This window comes from Propithecus coquereli, unplaced genomic scaffold, assembly GCF_000956105.1.
Source record: "Propithecus coquereli isolate 6110/MARCELLA unplaced genomic scaffold, Pcoq_1.0 Scaffold14, whole genome shotgun sequence".
Classification (NCBI taxonomy): Eukaryota; Metazoa; Chordata; class Mammalia; order Primates; family Indriidae; genus Propithecus; species Propithecus coquereli.
In genome coordinates, this window is record NW_012138302.1 from 1,946,623 (window position 1) to 1,965,411 (window position 18,789).

General features: G+C 36.3%; 1 protein-coding gene across 1 annotated transcript in view; it reads left to right on the forward strand.

Moving 5' to 3' along the window:
• ZMAT3 (zinc finger, matrin-type 3) overlaps nucleotides 1-13,053 on the forward strand; it is a 34,675-nt gene extending 21,622 nt beyond the window's left edge. Inside the window, exons 2-5 of the mRNA XM_012639404.1 lie at nucleotides 7,533-7,652; nucleotides 10,018-10,184; nucleotides 10,302-10,402; nucleotides 12,686-13,053. Of these exons, the coding sequence (XP_012494858.1) occupies nucleotides 7,533-7,652; nucleotides 10,018-10,184; nucleotides 10,302-10,402; nucleotides 12,686-12,894 (597 nt within the window). The 3' untranslated portion in view covers nucleotides 12,895-13,053. The remainder of the gene's footprint in view (nucleotides 1-7,532; nucleotides 7,653-10,017; nucleotides 10,185-10,301; nucleotides 10,403-12,685) is intronic.
• The last annotated feature ends 5,736 nt before the right edge of the window (nucleotides 13,054-18,789 follow it).

The window sequence follows — 18,789 nt, forward strand, 5'->3', positions numbered from 1 at the left end:
AGTCGTTTTATTGTTGCGTGAAGCTCTAATAGATTGCTCAAGAAGGACTTATGAGTACTGAATTCCTAAGTTCCTGTATGTTGAAAACTGTTTTTATATAGTCTTGAAATTTAATACAGGGCTAGTTGAAAGGATGTAAAATCTTGGTTTACATTTTCATTAAGTTTTTAAAAGATATTGCCCATTGTTGTTTGTTTTGTATATTATGGATGCCATTCTAATTCTTTCGCCTTTGTAAGTTATTTGATTTTTTTGCTTGGAGAGCTTGAAGGGATTTTGCTTTTTTCTTTGAAGTCTCATAATTTTTCTAAGATATGCCCCAGATTTGATTGTTCTGGCTTAATTTTCTGAGATAACCTGTTATACATTTTCAATATGTAGATTTAGGTCTTCATTTATTTTTGGAAAATTTTCTTGGGTTATAGTTTTAAATATTAGTTCCATTTGATTATTTTGTTTTTATTCTTCAGGAACTCCAGTTTTATATAAGTTATTCCTTTTTTGCTTGTTTTCCATTTCCACTGCTTCCTCTCTGACCCTTTTTAATTCTTTCTTTATATCACTTTTATTTTCTGGATTGCTTTTCTACCTGTCTTCAGTGCCACTTAGTACTTTTCATTTGAGTATTCTCCCTTGTCACTTTTAATTTACCTTTCATTTTTGAGATGATTCTCATTTTCTTTCCGAGTTACCCTTCTTTTCATTTCTCACTATGTTTTTGTTTGTACATTTTGAATTTCTGATTCAAGGTGATTTCTCATATCCTCAAATGATTGAATATATTCAGTTCAATTTAGAGTGTTACCTTACAGGTTTCATTCTGTTTCATGTTTTTGTTGGGGAGGGGCAGGGGGACATTTCATTTGCTGAGATGTGTTGAATTTTTGGTAGTAATTTTGTATAGACTTGATTAATTTTCTTTTGTTCATTTTGTGATTTGGATTATATGAGTTGCTTAATTTAATGACAACCTCTTCTATCTCTGTAATAAAGTCTAGTTTTTTAAAATACTTTTTTTGGTGGCCTGTAGAAGGTTTGTATACCTTCTGATTTTTGTTTTGCAGGACACTAACTTTCTTATTTTGCTTCATTTCCCTTTAACTTCTCAGATGCCAAAGGATGTCCCTTCCTTCCTTTTTGCCTTTTTCTTCTCCAGAAGCCACGTTGAAGACAGCCACTTCAGACCGTGTACGTTTAAGCTACTTTTCCAGTAGTCAGGGTGGACTTTCTTTTTCTGGTAGTGGTTTTAGAGCAATTTTAGGCCTGTTTCTAGTTCCCCTCTTCTCTCCTTCCTACAGTTTTTGTTAGATTGCCATTGTTTACTTGCAGGCTTGTGATAGGAGTATGAGGGATTACTCCCTGGGGTTTGATGTTTTTCTGTTTACAGTTATTTTGAAGACTGGGTACCCTGTGCTTCTGATTATGTGGAGGGCATGGCTTTTGTGTAGTTTTGTTTTTCTTATTGTTCTGTATTATTTGCAGAGACTATATGGGGAGACTCAAACCTAAGCAGTCACTACCTAGCTATCGGGAAGCTCTTGGGCATTTTTTTTTAAATAGAGACAGAGTCTCACTGTGTTGCCCGGTTGAAGTACAGTGGCATAATCATAGCTCACTGTGGCCTTGAATTCCTGGCCTCAAGTGATTCTCTTGCCTCAGGCTCCTGAGTAGTTGGGATTACAGGCACATGCTACCATACCTGGTTCATTTTTAATTTTTTAAAGCAAAATGATGAATCTCCCTATGTTGCCCACGCTGGTTTCGAACCTCTGGGCTCAAGTGATCCTCCTGTCTCAGCCTCTCAAAGTGCTGGGATTATAGGTCTGATCCACAGCACCCAGACTCTTGGGCAGGTTTTTAAGTATCTAAGCTTAGTTTCCTTATATGTAAAATGGGGATAATAATTGCACCTACCTGATACACATTTCATGAATATTAAGAGATAATATTTATGAAGTGCTTCGAACACTGCCTAACACATTATAAGTGCTCAAAAATTGTTAGTCGCCATTATTATCATTATTATTATGTTATGGATGCAATATCTGCTTGAATACTACTGGGGATGCTGCTTTGGTAATAAACAACCTGACAGAATCTAAAGTTGACCCTTCCAGTAGTACTGTACATCTCATGTGCCTTTTCAAGGACTGTGTTCCTGTAGCCATGCCCTTTGGCTCCTGCACCATCTGTTCTGTTTTTAGTAATTTCTTCCTGTTGTCATGTAAACAAGCCTGAATACAACCCACCCTTAAAAAATTCTTTCATTGACCTCATTTGCTCCTCTAGCTCCATACCCTATTTCTCTGCTCCCTGGCATAGTAGAACTTTTTCAGATAGTTGCCTATACTAGTTGTTTCCATTTTCATACCTTCCATTCTCTCCTTAAGCCACACCACATGATTTTTTATCTCTTACCATTCTACTGAAATGATTCTTACCAAGGCCAATCTTCACCTCTCTGTTTGCAAATCCAAGCATTACTTCTCTGTCCTGACTTGACTCAACCCCACAGTGCCTTCTGACCTAGTGAAAACAGGTAAAAAATAATTTAAAACACAGTAACCTTTATTATGAAATCCTTCAGGTATAAAGCACAAAACATATAATGAAGTTTTGTATTTGCTGTGTAGCTTACAGGGGTAAAAATTATTAATTTGACCAAAGTCCCCATGTATCCCTTCCTATGTGTCTCTCCTATGCTCCTAGTTGCAGCCACTATAATGAATTGGTATTTATTGTTGCCATACATTTTTTTGTACTTTAACGACATATGTATTTGTCTATATTAATAATATGTAGCATTTTAATGTTTTTAAATCCCATATTAAAAATTGTTCTTATGTATCTGCTTTTGCAGCTTGCTCTTTTTATTTAGCGTTGTGTTGTAAGAATCATTCGTGTTGGCATGCATGGCCCTAGAATGTTTATTTTCACTACTGTATAGTATTCCCTTATATGAATAAACTATAATTTATCTATTCTATAGATGGACACTGAGTTGTTTCCATTTTTTTTTTGCTCTTACATAATAGTCTTTCTAGGAATATTCTTAACAGATATCTCCTCATGTGTATGTTTCTGTTAGGTAACACCTAGAAGTAGAGTTCCGGGGTCATGATGTATCTAAACTTACCCTTGAGCCACCTTGTTGGACTAGGCTTCCATGATACTACACTTGCCTGGTTTTCAACTTCATAGGCCAGGCATTCTCGGTTTCATTTTTTGGGTCCTTATTCTTTACCACACTCTGCATTGTAATGTCTTAGGGTTTTGTCCTTCACTCTCTCTATTTCCAGGCCGCCTAGGTAATCTTATCAAGTTCTATGTTTTTTTTTCTTTTTGTTGTTGTTGTCATCTTAATTATTATTTTTTTTTCCAGTTCCATGGTTTTAAATACTATCTACGTACTGATAGTAGTAAATACTAGGTCTCTAACCCGACCTCTCACCTGAACTCCAGACTGGTCTCTCTTTGGACATCTAAAAGGGATTTCAAAGTTAACATGGCTAAATGGGTCTCTTGAGGCCCATCTCTTTCCTCTTTCTCTATACTGCACAGTTGGAGGCTTCTCATTCTTCAGCTTTTAGCTCACATCTCTCCTCAAAGAAGCCTTATCTGCCTACCCCACCCTCTCCCTGCCCATTATCTATTATATCATCCTGTTTTATTTTCCGCAGAGCGGTGTCTCTCACTCACATCTTTTCTTTGCTTTGCATATATGTGTGTATATGTGTATGTATGTCCACCGGAAAAGTTTTGTAAGAGCAAGGGACTGTGTGCACTATTTTATCTGTATTTCTTAGAATGGTGCCTAGCACGTGGGGGTAGTCAGAAATTATTTAACCCTGTTATCCTCCTCGAGATCTGTAGATTCAAGTTCCCATCTGTTTTTAGGAAGTTTCCCAAACGCTCTTAGCCTTGACTTCCTTAGTGTTAATCCACGTGTCGTACTGTCTCTTGGATTCATCAGGATTCATCAGGATGTCTTGCAATAGCAGGATGTCTCTCAATCCCAACATGTTGATGCTATCTTCTTCCCCAAAGCCTTCTCTCCTCCCCACCCTTAAATGTTTGTTTGTTTGTTTTTTTTTTTATAACTGTTATCCCCATCTACTTTGTGGTTTACCTCCCTCATATCCAGTTTGTCATTACTTGTTTTTACCTTCTTCATAGTTCTTGTGTCTTTCTCCCTCACTCTAGGCATTATCTTGCTCAGGCCCATTTCAGAATCTCTCACCTATCTTCATTCTGTCTAGGTAATCATTTTTGGTTTCATGACTTTAAATACTATGTGCATGCTGTAACTGCTTAGATTCCATCTCCACCCTGACCATACTCTTTAGCTCCAGTTTGTTTCTGGGCTTCCATGACAACACATTGTCTGATTTCATCTAACTTCACAGGCCAGCATTCTCATTCTCATTTTCTGGATCTTCATTCTCTACCACACTCTATATTGTTGTGTCCTAGGGCTTTGCCCCCGACACTCTCTGTATCTTCCCAGCTTCTAGCTTTGGTCTACTTTAATTTATCCCCCATGCTGATCTTAGGATGATCTTTATCAGATATATCAAATCATGTCACTGCTTTGCTTAAAGTCTCTCTGAGGCTCCCTGCTACCTCTGAAGTCCCAGTTCTATATTATGGAGAAAACCATTAAGGATGAGCCCCTGTGTATCTCAACCCCTACCTCTTCTCCAGAGGGGAAGAGGATCGTCATCTCTCCTTGTGGCTCTTCAACATAACAGGCTAGGCCTTTGCTCATGCTCTTTCTTCAGTGCAGTTTTCTTTTTCTCTCCTTACTTGCCCAGTAAACTTTTGCTCATTTAAAAAGATGATTCAATGTCTCTTTTTTCAGGGAAGCCTTCCCCAACACATTCAGGCAGAAGTAAGAAATTCCTTCTCTGTGTTCTCCTGGCAGTTTATTATCACCATTGTAGTACTTGATTCATTTATCCAACAATTATTTATTGCTTGCTTACTCTATGCTAGAAACCATTCTAGGCATTGGAGATAGAATAGCAAACAAGACAGACAAGGCCCTTATTTTCAAGGAGTCTACATTCCAGAGGGGAGGAAAGAGAAAAAACAAATAAGCAAACAATCTTATTTTAGATATTGATAGGTGATACTAAGATAAAACCAGAACCGACAATGTAGTAATGTGATGGAGAGTGTGTGTGTGGGGGCGGGGGCGGGAGTGGGGGTTGTGACACTTGAGAGTGAGCGAGACACTGTTTGAGTTGAGGCTTGAAAGATAAGAAGGAACCAGTGATCTGCAAGAGTCCCGTTCTAGGCAGAAGGAACAGTAAGTACAAAGGCCCTGGAGCTAGAGTGAGCTTGGTATGTTTAAGGAACAGAAGCAGGTCAGTGCAGAAGGAGCATAATGAGCAGGGGAAAGGAGTACGTCTAACGAAAGACCTGGGAGGTAGACAAGGCCAGATCATGTAGGGCCTTATAAGAAGATTTGTGAATTTTAAATGTGGTAGGAACATTGGAAGATTTTAAGTGAGGGAGCAACGTGATCCGATTCATGTCTAGCATTATCACTCCAGTTTATAATGAGGAGAATTATAAAGGGGGCAAGATCGAGAGCAGAGACCACTTAGGAGCTGTTGCCTGATGCAAGAAATGTCGGTAGATCGGATTACTGTGGTATTTGTGGTATCCAGGGAGAGAAGTGGAATGACTTGGGATATATTTTGAATAACAAGACTTGCTGATGGAATGGATATTTTGGATTTAGGGAAGGATGAAATTAAGAAGAGGACCCATTGGCTCTTCTTGAGTAATCTTGTGGATGGTGGTGCCATTTACGTACTGTGGCTGACTAATGGTGGTGGTGGTCATAAAAAGTTCTGTGGGGAAGGAATTGAAAGTTACATTCAGTTGAATATGCCTCTTAGACTTCAAAACATGGATGGCAAAGAGGCAATTGTATATATGGTTCTGAAGGTCAGGAATGGAGAGAGATAATTTTGGGAGTCACCAGCTTACTCAGTGTATCTTAAAGCTGTGAGACTGGATAAAGTAACCTAGGGTCAGAGTGTAGGAGAGAGAAGGGGGCCCAGTGTAGGGCCTTGGGCCCTGTAGAGTTTAGAGGTCTGATAGAGACACCGAGGAGGACAGAGGGAGTCATAGATGACAATCAGAAGAGTGTTTCAAGGAGGGAAGGGCAACTGTGTCATGCTGCTTAGAGTTCCAGTAAGATGAAGACACAGATGTGACCACCAGATTTGACTCTGGAGGTCACTGTGACTGTGGTAAGAGCACCTTTAGGGCATTTGAGTGGGCAGAAGATGGAAGTTAGTTCATTACTTTAATTAACTGCTTATGTATCTGTCTCCTCCTCTAGCCTATATGCTGGCCCTTAGTTTATTTCTAGGGCTCCAGCATATAGTAAATGGTGAATAAATGTTTGCTTACAGGTTTGAATTTTATAATGCAGTTTAAAGAATAACAACCTGTTTTGCCCTCATTTAGAATACTTTTGCACCATTGACCCTTGCCACCAGTTTGTGTCAGTTCAAGAAATATAATCATGTGAATAATAACTTAAACAAAATGTGATGAGAAAGGCAAATACATTTTAATAGTCATTCCCATTGTATCCCAAAGCCATCATGCTGTAGTAAGAAAGGGCCGTTCTTTGGAAGGCTTGCTCCAAGCTTTGGCCCCGCTACTTAGCGCTTCCGAAAAGGTCTGGGGGCAAGTGACCCCACTCTGGATTGCAGTTCCTCGGCTGTCACATTTGGATAATGTTAACAGATTCCTCTTACAGGATTTTTGAGAGCAGCAAATGAGCTAATGCATATGAACATCCTTTGTAAGTAAAAAGATACTCTAAGTGCTATTTTTGTAAAAATAATTGGATTATCCATTTCATTGCTGACTTATAAAGTAGATTAGATTGGAGTGTCGTGAAATTCATATTTAAACAGTGGCATATGAATGGCAACAAGTTGGGTGAGGATGAAGATCACTGGAAAGTGTGATACTTTTTCAGAAGCATATAGGAAATTAATTTCTTTTGGCTCTGTTCTCTTATCTTTCTCAGATAAATTTAATTCTGTTAGAGCCCAAGAGTAGACTCTTTTACTTCAAAATATGGTAGGCAAATCTAGCTAGTGGTCTCCTTACTCTGATGTTGTCTATAAAGGATAAAATGTAGTTAGTATTGCTTGTGGTTTTTTTCCTTTTTAAAAATGAATACATTGATTAACTCGATTTGACACCTTTTCCTCCTGGTGGTGATTACAGTTGTCTTCCCCTCGTCCACAGGGGATACCAAGACCTTCAGTGAATGCCTGTGATACTACTGAACCCTATTAATCACAATAAGATATAAATAACAAGAAAGAATAATAAAATAGAACAATTATAAGAATATGCTATAATGAAAGTTACGTGAATATGGCCTCTTTCTCTCAAAATATGTTGATATTTTGGACCACAGCAGACGTCGGTAACTGAAAGCAAAACCGCTGATAAGCGGGGAACTGCTGTATTCATTTTGTTTTTACTTCTAGGGTAAAAATCATGGTAAGAAACTCCGAAATTACTATGCAGCAAATAGCTGTCCTCCTCCTGCCAGAATGAGCCATGCGATGGAACCCGCAGCTACTCCAGTTGTTCCAGTCCCTTCACAGGTGAGATGTGTCTGGATGAAGCAGCATTAGGGGAGAAGCTGTCGTGTGTACCAGTGGTCATGAATGAAATTTGTTGTCCATGTGTCCATCAGGGTATAGTTGGGCAAATAATCCTTGAAGATGCTACTTGTTACTTTTAACTCCTTGAACTCTATAGTGCTAGATTTAATGCATGCCAAAATCTATAAACCTTGAGATTTCTCATTGGCCCTGGTTGTGATGCGTGAAGTGATGAAACAAATATTGTTACGTGAGTCTTTCTCTATGTATTTCTCAAAATTCAAGGTTAAATGACCCTGAATGTTTAGGCTACGCCCTCAATGAGAAGAGAGATTTTTAAACATTTATTTTTTTATTGCAGTTAATCCCATTTATTTCAGATTTGATTTTCCATTTGCAAGATTAGTTTCTTGAGATTGCCCGTTACTTACCTCTATGCTGACAGGCTGTATAAGCACTTTTTGGACTTTGCTATTATGAGACATACTTGAGAGCCAAGTTCTTTTTGCTCTTTGGAAGATAGAGCAAGTTGATTAGACAAGATATTTCTGTACCTTAGTAGCCTCTGAGCTATGGATTCTACTGCATAATCTATTTTTGAAGTGATATTTGTCTATAAAACAATATAATGGTTATAAATAATAATAACTATGATTGATTACTTAATACGCCAGGCACAGTGCACTTTTTATACATTGTTTCATTCAGGGCTGGGACTAGGATCAGGTAAGGGATACACTTGCCTTGGGCACAAAATTTAAGGGGGAGCCAGAAAACTCACTAATCAAGATAAATATTAATGCAGTGTTTTAGAAATTCAAAATTAATGTAAAAAGATCAATGCTGAACAAAACATCAAAAACTTAAAAGACAGGATAAATATTACTGATTCCCTTTTGCCTCAGGCTGCAATATGTCTTGGTGCATGGCACTGTTACTAATTAAATATTTAAAATTTTGGTATTTTGTTCATCAAATTTTTTACATTAAACATGATTTTTTAAAATATTATATTAAAATATTATTTATCTTGATTACTGAGTTTTTTGTTGCTCCCTTAAATTCTGTACTCAAGGCAAGTGTCTTACTTGCTTCATTCTAGTCCCAGGCCCTGGCTTTATTTAATGCTTGCAACAACTTAGAGGTTTTGGCCTTATTACTCAAAATGTAATCCATGAGCCAGCACCACCTGCTTCACTGGAAATTTATTAGAAACTCAGATAAGCTAAGTAACTTTCCACAGTGTTAGATATTTTGCAAAGCAGTGGAGCAAGAATTTCTTTTCATCTTAGAGCTTTGCTCCTAACCATCATGGTATAATTTTGCCTTTCTGAGTGTCAGTTTTTAGTACTTGAAGATTGGGTAGCACTTCCAGCTGTCTTCCTTCTCATGGATTTGTAGGGGAAATGAGATATATTAAGAATGGAATCAGAGAACAGGAATATACCCAGAGAGATCTTCAAGCTGAACAGTTTTCATATTACTGATTCCTGACGGCTGCTCTGATATTGAATGGCTGCCCCTAGATCAGGATTGTTTTCAGCTGGCTCCATCCTCCTGGGCAAACAGTCTAAACCTTTCTTCATAGCATATAGCCCTTTGTGATTTTTGAAGTCCCCCCAGAAGATCTTCCCTTCTGGATGAAACAACACTATTTTCTTCAACTGTTCACGATACATATGGTTTTCAGAATCTTTAACATATAGTATATTATTCTCTTCTAGCTGAAATCTGTTGTGTCATTTTTCATTAACCCACCAATATTTATTGAGTACCTACTATCTTCCAGGTACTGTGTTAGGTTTCCCTTAACATATTGTTTCCCAACCTGAATACAGTTGTCTCGATCTGTTCCTTATTTTTCCCTGATTATATATTGTCTGTAGCTAGTTTGTAGACTCTTTGAGGACAGGGGCTCTTTTTTAAATATATGACTATATATCCCTTCTGGGTGAGGCAGCAAGCCCAATAAACAGCATTCAGTAAACGCTTATTGATGGATTCTGACCAGACTTTACTCTTTCTGGTAATGTGATTTTAGGCCAGACCTATTCATTTACCCATTATTTATTGCCCTAAATCTTCCATGTTAGGGTTTTTAAACTCATTTTTAAAATTTCTTCAATGGAGATAGCAATGAACCATTTGCTAACTTGGTACATAGGTGATTATAATGCAAGAGCATGATTAAGTATCTCCCAGCCTTTTTTTTCTAGAATGAATTATTTTTTTTCTTTATGAGGCTGAGTGCTTGTGGTCATGCCATATCCTTTGTTTTTCAATTTTTGGAAGGACCTTTGAGGAGGAGGAGGGAATAAGCTCCATGTTTTTTTAACTTTGTTTTGTCTTGTGTCTTTGATGTCAGGTGGGCTCCTTTAAGCCAGGAGGCAGAGTGATCCTGGCCACAGAGAATGATTACTGTAAGCTCTGTGATGCCTCCTTTAGTTCTCCGGCTGTGGCTCAGGCACACTATCAAGGGAAGAATCATGCCAAGAGGCTGCGGCTGGCGGAAGCTCAGAGTAACTCATTCTCGTAGGTATTGCCATTTTCTCTGAGGCCAAAGTGTTATGTGAGACTCTCTTTAAAGAAAAAAAGTTGAAAGGGATTCTTGTTTAGAAATCTCACTCTTTTTAAATTTCTCTTCTCCAGGGATTCCTCAGAGGTGGGCCACCGGCGGGCCCGGAAAGAAGGGAATGAATTTAAGATGATGCCTACTAGGAGAAATATGTATACAGTACAGAATAATTCAGGTATCCTGTGTGTTTCCATATACCTTCTGCAAATAGTCTCCTTTAATTTATTTCCTTTAGTGGTAATAGATAGCCCTGAGAATTTGGGGTTAGTCATTGTTATGTTGAATTGGTCTAGTGGCTATTCAGTCAGGCTGGTGTTTATTTCAGGTCTTATTTATTTACTTCCTATTTAGTATATTATTTATTTTAGTTTTAAATCATAGTCTATGTTTTAGTGTCTTTTATTATATTCCCTTTATGTTTCTTTAGGTATTTTCCAGCTGAGAAATATAAAATGCATGATAAAAATGGGCTACTTGGTTTAAAGTTGCACCATGTTTAGTTCCAATTTTGGGGGAAAATAAAAAAGACTATAGCAGTGGTTTTTAAACCAGGGTAGTGAATCATAATTACCTGGGGAGTTTTTATAAAATGCCTGAACCATGACTTAAAGGATTTTCAATCAGTAAATTTGAAGTGGGACCCAGACATACGTGTGTTTTGAAAAATGCTTCCTTGGTGATTTTATATACATATCAATTCACAACCATGCATTTATAGGAACGTTTTCTGCATATTCAGATTGTTTTCAGTAGGGAGAGTAAGACTGAGTAGTCCCTCATCCTCCCCTTTACCTTAGCCTGTGATACGTACACACGCCAGCAAAGATCATTTATGTGAACAGGAAAATAAACAAAAGAAAAAACTAATTGAAAAGCAAGAGAGGCTTATTGAAAAAGGGATGTATAGAAAGCACAATGCAATATGATTAATAAGTCTAAACATATATTAGTAATTATAATAAATGTAAATTTATTAAAGTCCCAGTTAAAAGACAGAGATTATCAGATTGGATAAAAGAAATCCAGCTGAAATGAAGGAAGCTGGGATAGCTGTATTAATATGAGATTAAATAAATTTTAGGGTAAAGGTAATATAGACTATGTTCTCTAACCAGAGTATAATTAAGTGATATGTCAGTAACAAAAATATAAAATCATTCCTGAGACTTGGCAGAGTTTAAAAAGATAAACAAATAAACAAAAGTATATTAATAAAAGCAAACAAAATTTCCATTTGTTTGGGAATTTTAAAACACTTCAGAATAACTCATGGTTCAAAGAAGAAATTATACTGGAAATTAAAAATTCTTAGAACCAAACAGTAATGAAAATATATCAAAATTTGTGGGATGCAGTGAAAGCATCCTACAAACACTTTTTGAGAAAAGTGTTAAATATTTATTATTATAGTAGAAAAGAAAAGCAGAAAATTAACAAACTAATTGCTCAGTTTAGGAAGTTAGTAATGTAAAAAGAAGAAAATAAAATTATCAGTAATGTCACTAACATTTTTGTGGCTGTTATTCCAATCTCTTTATATGTATTACTTCTTTATAATAGAAATGGAGCTGGGCACAGAGGCCGACACCTGTAATCCCAGCACTTTGGGAGGCCGAGGTGGAGGGATCACTTGAGGCCAGGAATTCTAGACCAGCCTGGGCAACATTAGGGAGACCCTGTCTCTCGAAAAAAAAAAAAATTAGACAGGCATGGTGATGTGCCCCTGTATTCCCAGCTATCGGGAAGGCTAGGGCAGGAGGATTGCTTGAGCCCAGGAAATTGAGGCTGGAGTGAGCTATGATCATACCACTGCAATGCGGCCTTGGTGACATAGCAAGACCCTGTCTCTAAAAGAAAAAAATATATAGAAATGGAATCCTATTTTATGATATTCTTGGTTTACTTACTGGCATATTATAAAAGTTTTCTATGGCATTATATTTAGTGATTGCATAATTTTCCATTGCATATATTACCATAATTTTTCAAATCCTCTTTTTGGATCTCCCTTCCCCCTAAATTTTTGCTTGTATAAACACTGCTGAAATAAATGTCCTTGCTGGTAAATCTCTGTGTGCAAATTCTCAATGTTTTTTTAGGATAATTCTTAGAAGTAGAATTTTTGGAATAAAGGGTTCAGCATAATTATATGACTTTTGATGTAATGCTTGGAAATTAAAGTATTTTCAAAATTGTATTCACTTTCTTAGAGACATAGCCATTTGGAGTTTGTGTTTGGCTCTACAGCAGATTTTCTGACAATAGTTGGAGGAATCATTTTATCTTTTTAGATCAAACCTGTATAAAATTGTAGTTTAAAAAATCCATTACCTTCACATTCATTTAAAGCTTAGAATCTGTGAGTTTTGTAATTTGAACTTAGAATTACAAATTACAGTGATAATTATAATTTTACTTAGTGCGTATTTCGAATACATTTTATCTCTTGCTTTAGCAGGTCCTTACTTCAATCCCCGCTCTCGGCAGAGAATTCCACGTGATCTAGCCATGTGTGTTACTCCAAGTGGCCAGTTTTACTGCTCAATGTGTAATGTTGGGGCTGGTGAAGAGATGGAATTCCGACAGCATTTAGAGAGCAAGCAACATAAAAGCAAGGTGTCTGAACAGCGGTACAGGAATGAGATGGAGAATCTGGGATATGTATAGTGATCGTCATATTCCGATAGAGCAGCTTGTCCTGCCTGTTGTTTGCCTTCTGTCAACTCGCCTTGCTTTGTGGTCCTTTTGATATGAGTACATTCCTCTGCTTAATGTTAATACATGTAACCTGCACTGGTACCATGAGATGTCAAAACTGGGGGCGGGGGATGGAGAACAAGCTTCTTAGGTCATAATGCTTTTTCAGGTCAATTGTGTTGAGCTACTTATAGTGTGACCTACGTACCCCATCAGAAATAACTTTTTATTTTGCCCAAGTTCTGGTTGACTAGTAGCCTGATCCCTTAGAAATATGACTATTTAAAAATTTCATCTTTTTCAATTTTAATTTCATGTGCTATTAAATAAATAATTGTATTGAGTTCTTCGGATCACGGTAAACGTAGGTGAGCAGAGATTTCAGTTTCCCTAGGCTTCATTGGAACCACCACCTCAATACATTGTTTGTAGGACACACTATTGTAAACTGTGTTAGGGTCTTTCTCAGGACATTTTTTCCTGTATCATGTCCCCCCATCATTGAAATGTAGGTTTTCTTGAATTCAGACACTTCCAATATGCTTATGTACTTCCAAACAGCTAAACTTCAGTTCCAGTTGTGGATTTCACACATTTAATTGCCACCACCTTCCGTCGTCTTTTTGTTTTTTTCCTAGTTGAATCAGCTTGTCTAACAAGCTCATTTTCATGTCCCAGCTGTGCTGTGGGTTTTCCAAGCCTCACATTTGAATATTTGGTGAATTTAAGGTGGATATTATTTTTTAAAAAATATGGTTTTTAGCTGACATTAGGAAACAAAAAGATGTGTGTGATTTTTCAATTTAGAGTTACTTCTTCAATGATCACACTTATATGATGGTCTCAACCATAAGTTAAGATTGCTTGATATTTTGTTTTAGCAGACTTTTTAGATAATCTGATTCACTTCACTTAAATTCTTCTCTGTTCTGCCAGTTTGTTGGCAGTCCTGAAAAATATCACTACCTGCTGTTTTATACATAGGAATTTTTAAAAAAGCAAATCAAGTATCAATATCATCATTTCCAGTAGATAAATGAACTATGGTTTTATTTTTTGTAATTTGGCTTTTTCAAAGTTACTAAAAATATATTATAGATTATTTTGTTATCTTATAATTACAACAGTATTATTTTTGGTTTTTTGCTTTTAAAATAGGCTATAGTGTATGTCTAGATTAACTAATGGAGTACTGTGTAAACTTTCATTAACTGAACTTTATGTATTTACAGTAGTTTACTTTACAATGGATAAGACTGGTGCTCATCCACACTTCTTTTGAAAGGCCACGTTCACCAGGAAGTTTATACTAAGCAGTATCTTTGCACTATGGTCAATTCACATATGATTGCTTATATTACTAATTAAAGGTAAAACTCCTATTTTTTCTTGAGATTTCTAAAGGCAAATACGTGGTGGCGGGGGGAGGCATATTATAATCATCATTCCTTTCCTGGAATACTTAAGAACAATTTTTTAAACAACATAGACCCATCTTTAAAAATTAGTTTTGTGATTAACCTCTTGTACAATATCAAGTTACTGTCTTCTGTTGAAGTGGTGGTTTTTTGAAAATTAGAATTATTTGGTAATTTTTTTCTTGCAGGAATAGAAGAATGAAATATTCTGTTGAGATTCTATCTAGGTCTATGACTCTTAGTATAATAACCTTTTTTGCAGTAATCTATAAAGTACAGTTGATTAGGGCAATTTAGGGCTTTTCTTATTGGCCAGTAGGTTACTCATTTTGCTGCTAAGTATAGATTTTTGGTCTATTTTAATATTATAGTGCTGGCCACTTGGTTCTATGATTACTTAAAAATCTCATTTTCTTTCTCTGTAGGTAGGTGTGTGTATACACCCCCCAACACACATATGATACCATAGAGAGGATTTCATTGGACCCTTATTGCAAATAACAGTAAAGATATGAATATTAATTTATATTTTGTAAAAGTGACAAAGGAAACTTTTAGTTTTCCTTTGGAAATAAAATTAAAAGAAAGGTTTCCCCCGCTCTCCCCATATCAGTTTCATTATATACATACAAAAAGCAGTGGACTTAAGGGCTTGATGTATGTCAGGCCTTGTGTATTCAGGTTTCCGGTGTCCCAGTGCCCTTAATAGATGTTATGAATGCATAAGCGCATTTTCTTTTAAAGAAAGAATTAGATTTATAGTGTTATTTCTTACTTGCTATATTTCTTTGCACTAAAAAATAACTATATGTTTGTTTTATATGACACTTTAGTACCATATTGCCTACAATAACTCAATTTGCTCCTTAATTTCCAAACTCCAGGAAGTTGATAAATCACTTCCATGATCATTTATAGAGGTTACATGCACGTCTGAAAAAAATCACAGATCTCTATGACAGTAGGTTGTATTTTACCTTACAGTTACCTTACAGTTCTCCTTTGTTCCATAGGTGAAACAAAGGATGACAGAGGTTGTCAGGCAGGAAATGTCTATATAAATACATCTCTGCATGGTACAGTTTCTCATGTTCGTGTATTCCATATAGGCAGTGTTTTTCCCTGTCTAAGCAGGCTATTGTTTCTTCTGAGTCAGTGATATGTGATCTCTGTTGGTTTTATTTTGTGAAGTCCAGTCCTGCTCTGTAACATGCTTTAGGATTTGCACCCTGTGATCCCCAGGAATCATGTTAGTGTCTTTGTATAAGCTGTATTCAAGGATGGACAGAGGCTTAAGCAACAGAAAACCTTTATTAAAAAAAAAATTAAATAGATTTCAGTAATCATCCATAAGAACTCATAGCATCAAAGTCTCTTTTCTCTGTGAATATTTTTGTGTAGATTGTCATTAAAAAAATCAATGGTAGAAAATAACAGAAACTCTTATTAGGTATTGAGGGGGCAAGAAGTTGTTATAAAAAGAACAACCCATGTTTCATTTAAAAGATTGGATTGCATATGCCTTCAAAGTGGTTTTTTAAAAAATGTTCAGTTACAAGAGTATGCCCTGTAATCCTCTGGACTGCATACTGAACAGAAGATACTTTGTTGGTCTTGGCTTTTTCTATCATGTCCTGCAACTTGTAAATATGTGCATGTTGTCTAACATGTTTGTCTGCTTGTCTCTTACTGCACTGAATTCTGCAAAGTGAGTAATTTTTTTTATACCATTCATTTTGAAAAAGTTCCTCCCCCAACTCTTTCTCACTGTTTCTCCTTTTAATTAGTTGACAAACTTAGAAAACCATTTAGGATTTTTGAAGCCCTGAGGTTGAAACAATAATCATGGCTATCCGAGATCATCCGTACACCCCTCTGACTAAAAGACTAACTAACGAGAAGCACGGGATCTTTCACCTTATTTTACAGAGCTGTTCTACAGAACTGTGTGCTTGCTTAGAGCTACCTATCTACAATTTGAACGAGGATAAAAGGAGAAATATATATGTATGTGTGTATATGTATACATCTGGTTAAATCTTCATCCGTAGATAGATTCTGGGGATTAGTGGTGGAATTTATGATTCCTTCAGTCCTGAGTTGGCTGAGACTGCAAACAATGACAGATCGAGGACTGTCCTGTGACCTGCGTAAACTGAATCTTGTTTGTGTCAGGGGAGACATGTAACCGTTCCATAGTATTCTCTGCAGAGAGGCCTAGGAATGGTGGTTTTGGAACCTAACCTATTTTGTTTCCTCAATGTCAGAACTTAGGCTGGAAGTACTCTAAAGCACTTGGTGAGGCATGTACCAAGGACAGTAGAACTGCTTTAGAAATATGTTGAGAAATGGTCTGTCAGGATAGGCAAAAGTTTAATGTAGGTTTTCGAACAGATATTTAAAAAAATTCTACCATATCAACTATTTTTTTCTTACCAGCCAAATGATTATTTAGGAGTTTCATACATAATAAAAAGTGTTTTTTTTTTTTTTTTTGTGGGGGGGAACCCCTGTCAATGTGAGCTATTCCTGTCAATCTAGCTGATTGGACAAATTGTTGTGTAAATAGTTTCTCATAAAACATTTCTACTGATAATTGTTTGACTTTTTCCTCCCGTTATGAATGGGAAGAACATTTGTAAACTCCCTTTCTGGGTAGCTACCAAAAAAAGTACTGGCTTATGGTCCCATGTGACCCTGTCTCCGTTAAGCCCAGAATATGAGTGCCTTTAGCAAGTGTTAGCATTTCACAAAGAGAAGAGATGATAGAATTATTGCCATTAATCACAGTTCATAAAACAGGAGCTTGGAATAACAAAGATCTGTGTGAATTCTGTTCTACATCTTTTTTGTCTTTCTTTCTTAATACAATCTCAATTTGATATCAAGTAAAACTGTTGTCATTATTGATCAAGAACCATACACCCTACAGATGAATCCAGTTGTCCCAGGCTAGCAGTCAGTCATAGATCATTTTTCACCGTGATCTGTGTTACATTTCTGCTTAGTGAATGGTAGTGTGTAGGTTGGGAGAGCTTGACAGTGATGTTTGGAAAAATTCTTTATTCCAGTAGTCTTTTTCAAACTTGTCTTTTCTGTAGAGGAAAGAATTATGTATTTTGCAAAGTGTATGAAGAGACTGGTACAATAATTACTAATTGTGTTAGTTCATGTCCACATTAAAAGAGGCATCTTCACAAATCAGGTTTGAGGCCTTTTAAAGCAAAATTTTCCCTAGTTCAATTAATTTAAAATTCTAAATTGCCTGAGTACTTAGAATCTTTGAAACACACTGCTAAATTAATTTTATTATAGAAATGTTAACATTTTCCTCAACATTTTTTAATGAAAAATTTTAGACATATATCAATGTTGAAAAAAGTTTACAATATACCTATTCCTTCCTGGATTCTACCATCATTTTACTGTGCTTATATCACCACGTATTTGTTCATCTCTCTGTCCCTTTAGACATCCCTCAGTCCATTGGGTTTTTAAAAATATATTTCAATGTAAATTTCAGACAGCACACTCCTCCTAAACACTTAGCATAGGTGTCATTAACTAGGGTTTAATATTTGTTTAAGAATCTTTTGGAAAGCAGTGTATAAAGTTGATAACCTGGCCAATGAACAAACTTGTTTTCCTCCTGTGGACTTCAGTCTTCCAGTTTCTGTTCTTGTCTGTGCTTAGAGTGAGGGAAAACAACTCCTTTTCAAACTGAACTCTTTTCTAGAATTGGTCATTTAAGATGCTTAATTGTCATACATTTTAAAATTTCATGATAATTTTTTTCTTTCCCTCTCTTATATTTTTGCCAAACTATGCAGCTTCTTCAAAAAACTGTAAATTACTGATTGGGGTTTATGAAATCAGCTTATACCTCATTTCAGTCTATCGCTGCTTTTCTCCTGGTTGTCACATCTCCTTTTACTACTTTCAGCTGCTGCACCAGAAGGTAGAGGGGAGTAAAGGGTCAAACCCATATATGACTAGCTGCTGTAAACAACTCTAGGAGAACAGACTAGTGGTTTAGGAAGTCGAAACTATCTAAAGGATTTGATTTGAATTCCCTGAGAACTGTAATTAACCATACTTCCTCTAGCTATAATTAGCAGAATTAAAAGTGATTGTACTGTACAATGAGTTGTTGAAATTATGAGCCTTGGTAACAATCTTTAGCTTTACTCTAATATGATGTTTAGAAAACTTTCTTGACATATGCCTTTATTTTTATGCCCACTTTTTGTGGATAAAATCTGAAGAAGTTAAGTGACTTGCTCTAGGTCATGAAGATTCAATGGGTAAAACTGAATCAAAATTGAAATTTAAATGTTCCAAATTCATATTCTTGTGCTTGTTTGATAAGATTCATGGCTTCCAAAATAATTAAATGATTCCTTTGAGCCCTTAAAAGGAAAACATGTATTTTTACTGTTTAGACTTT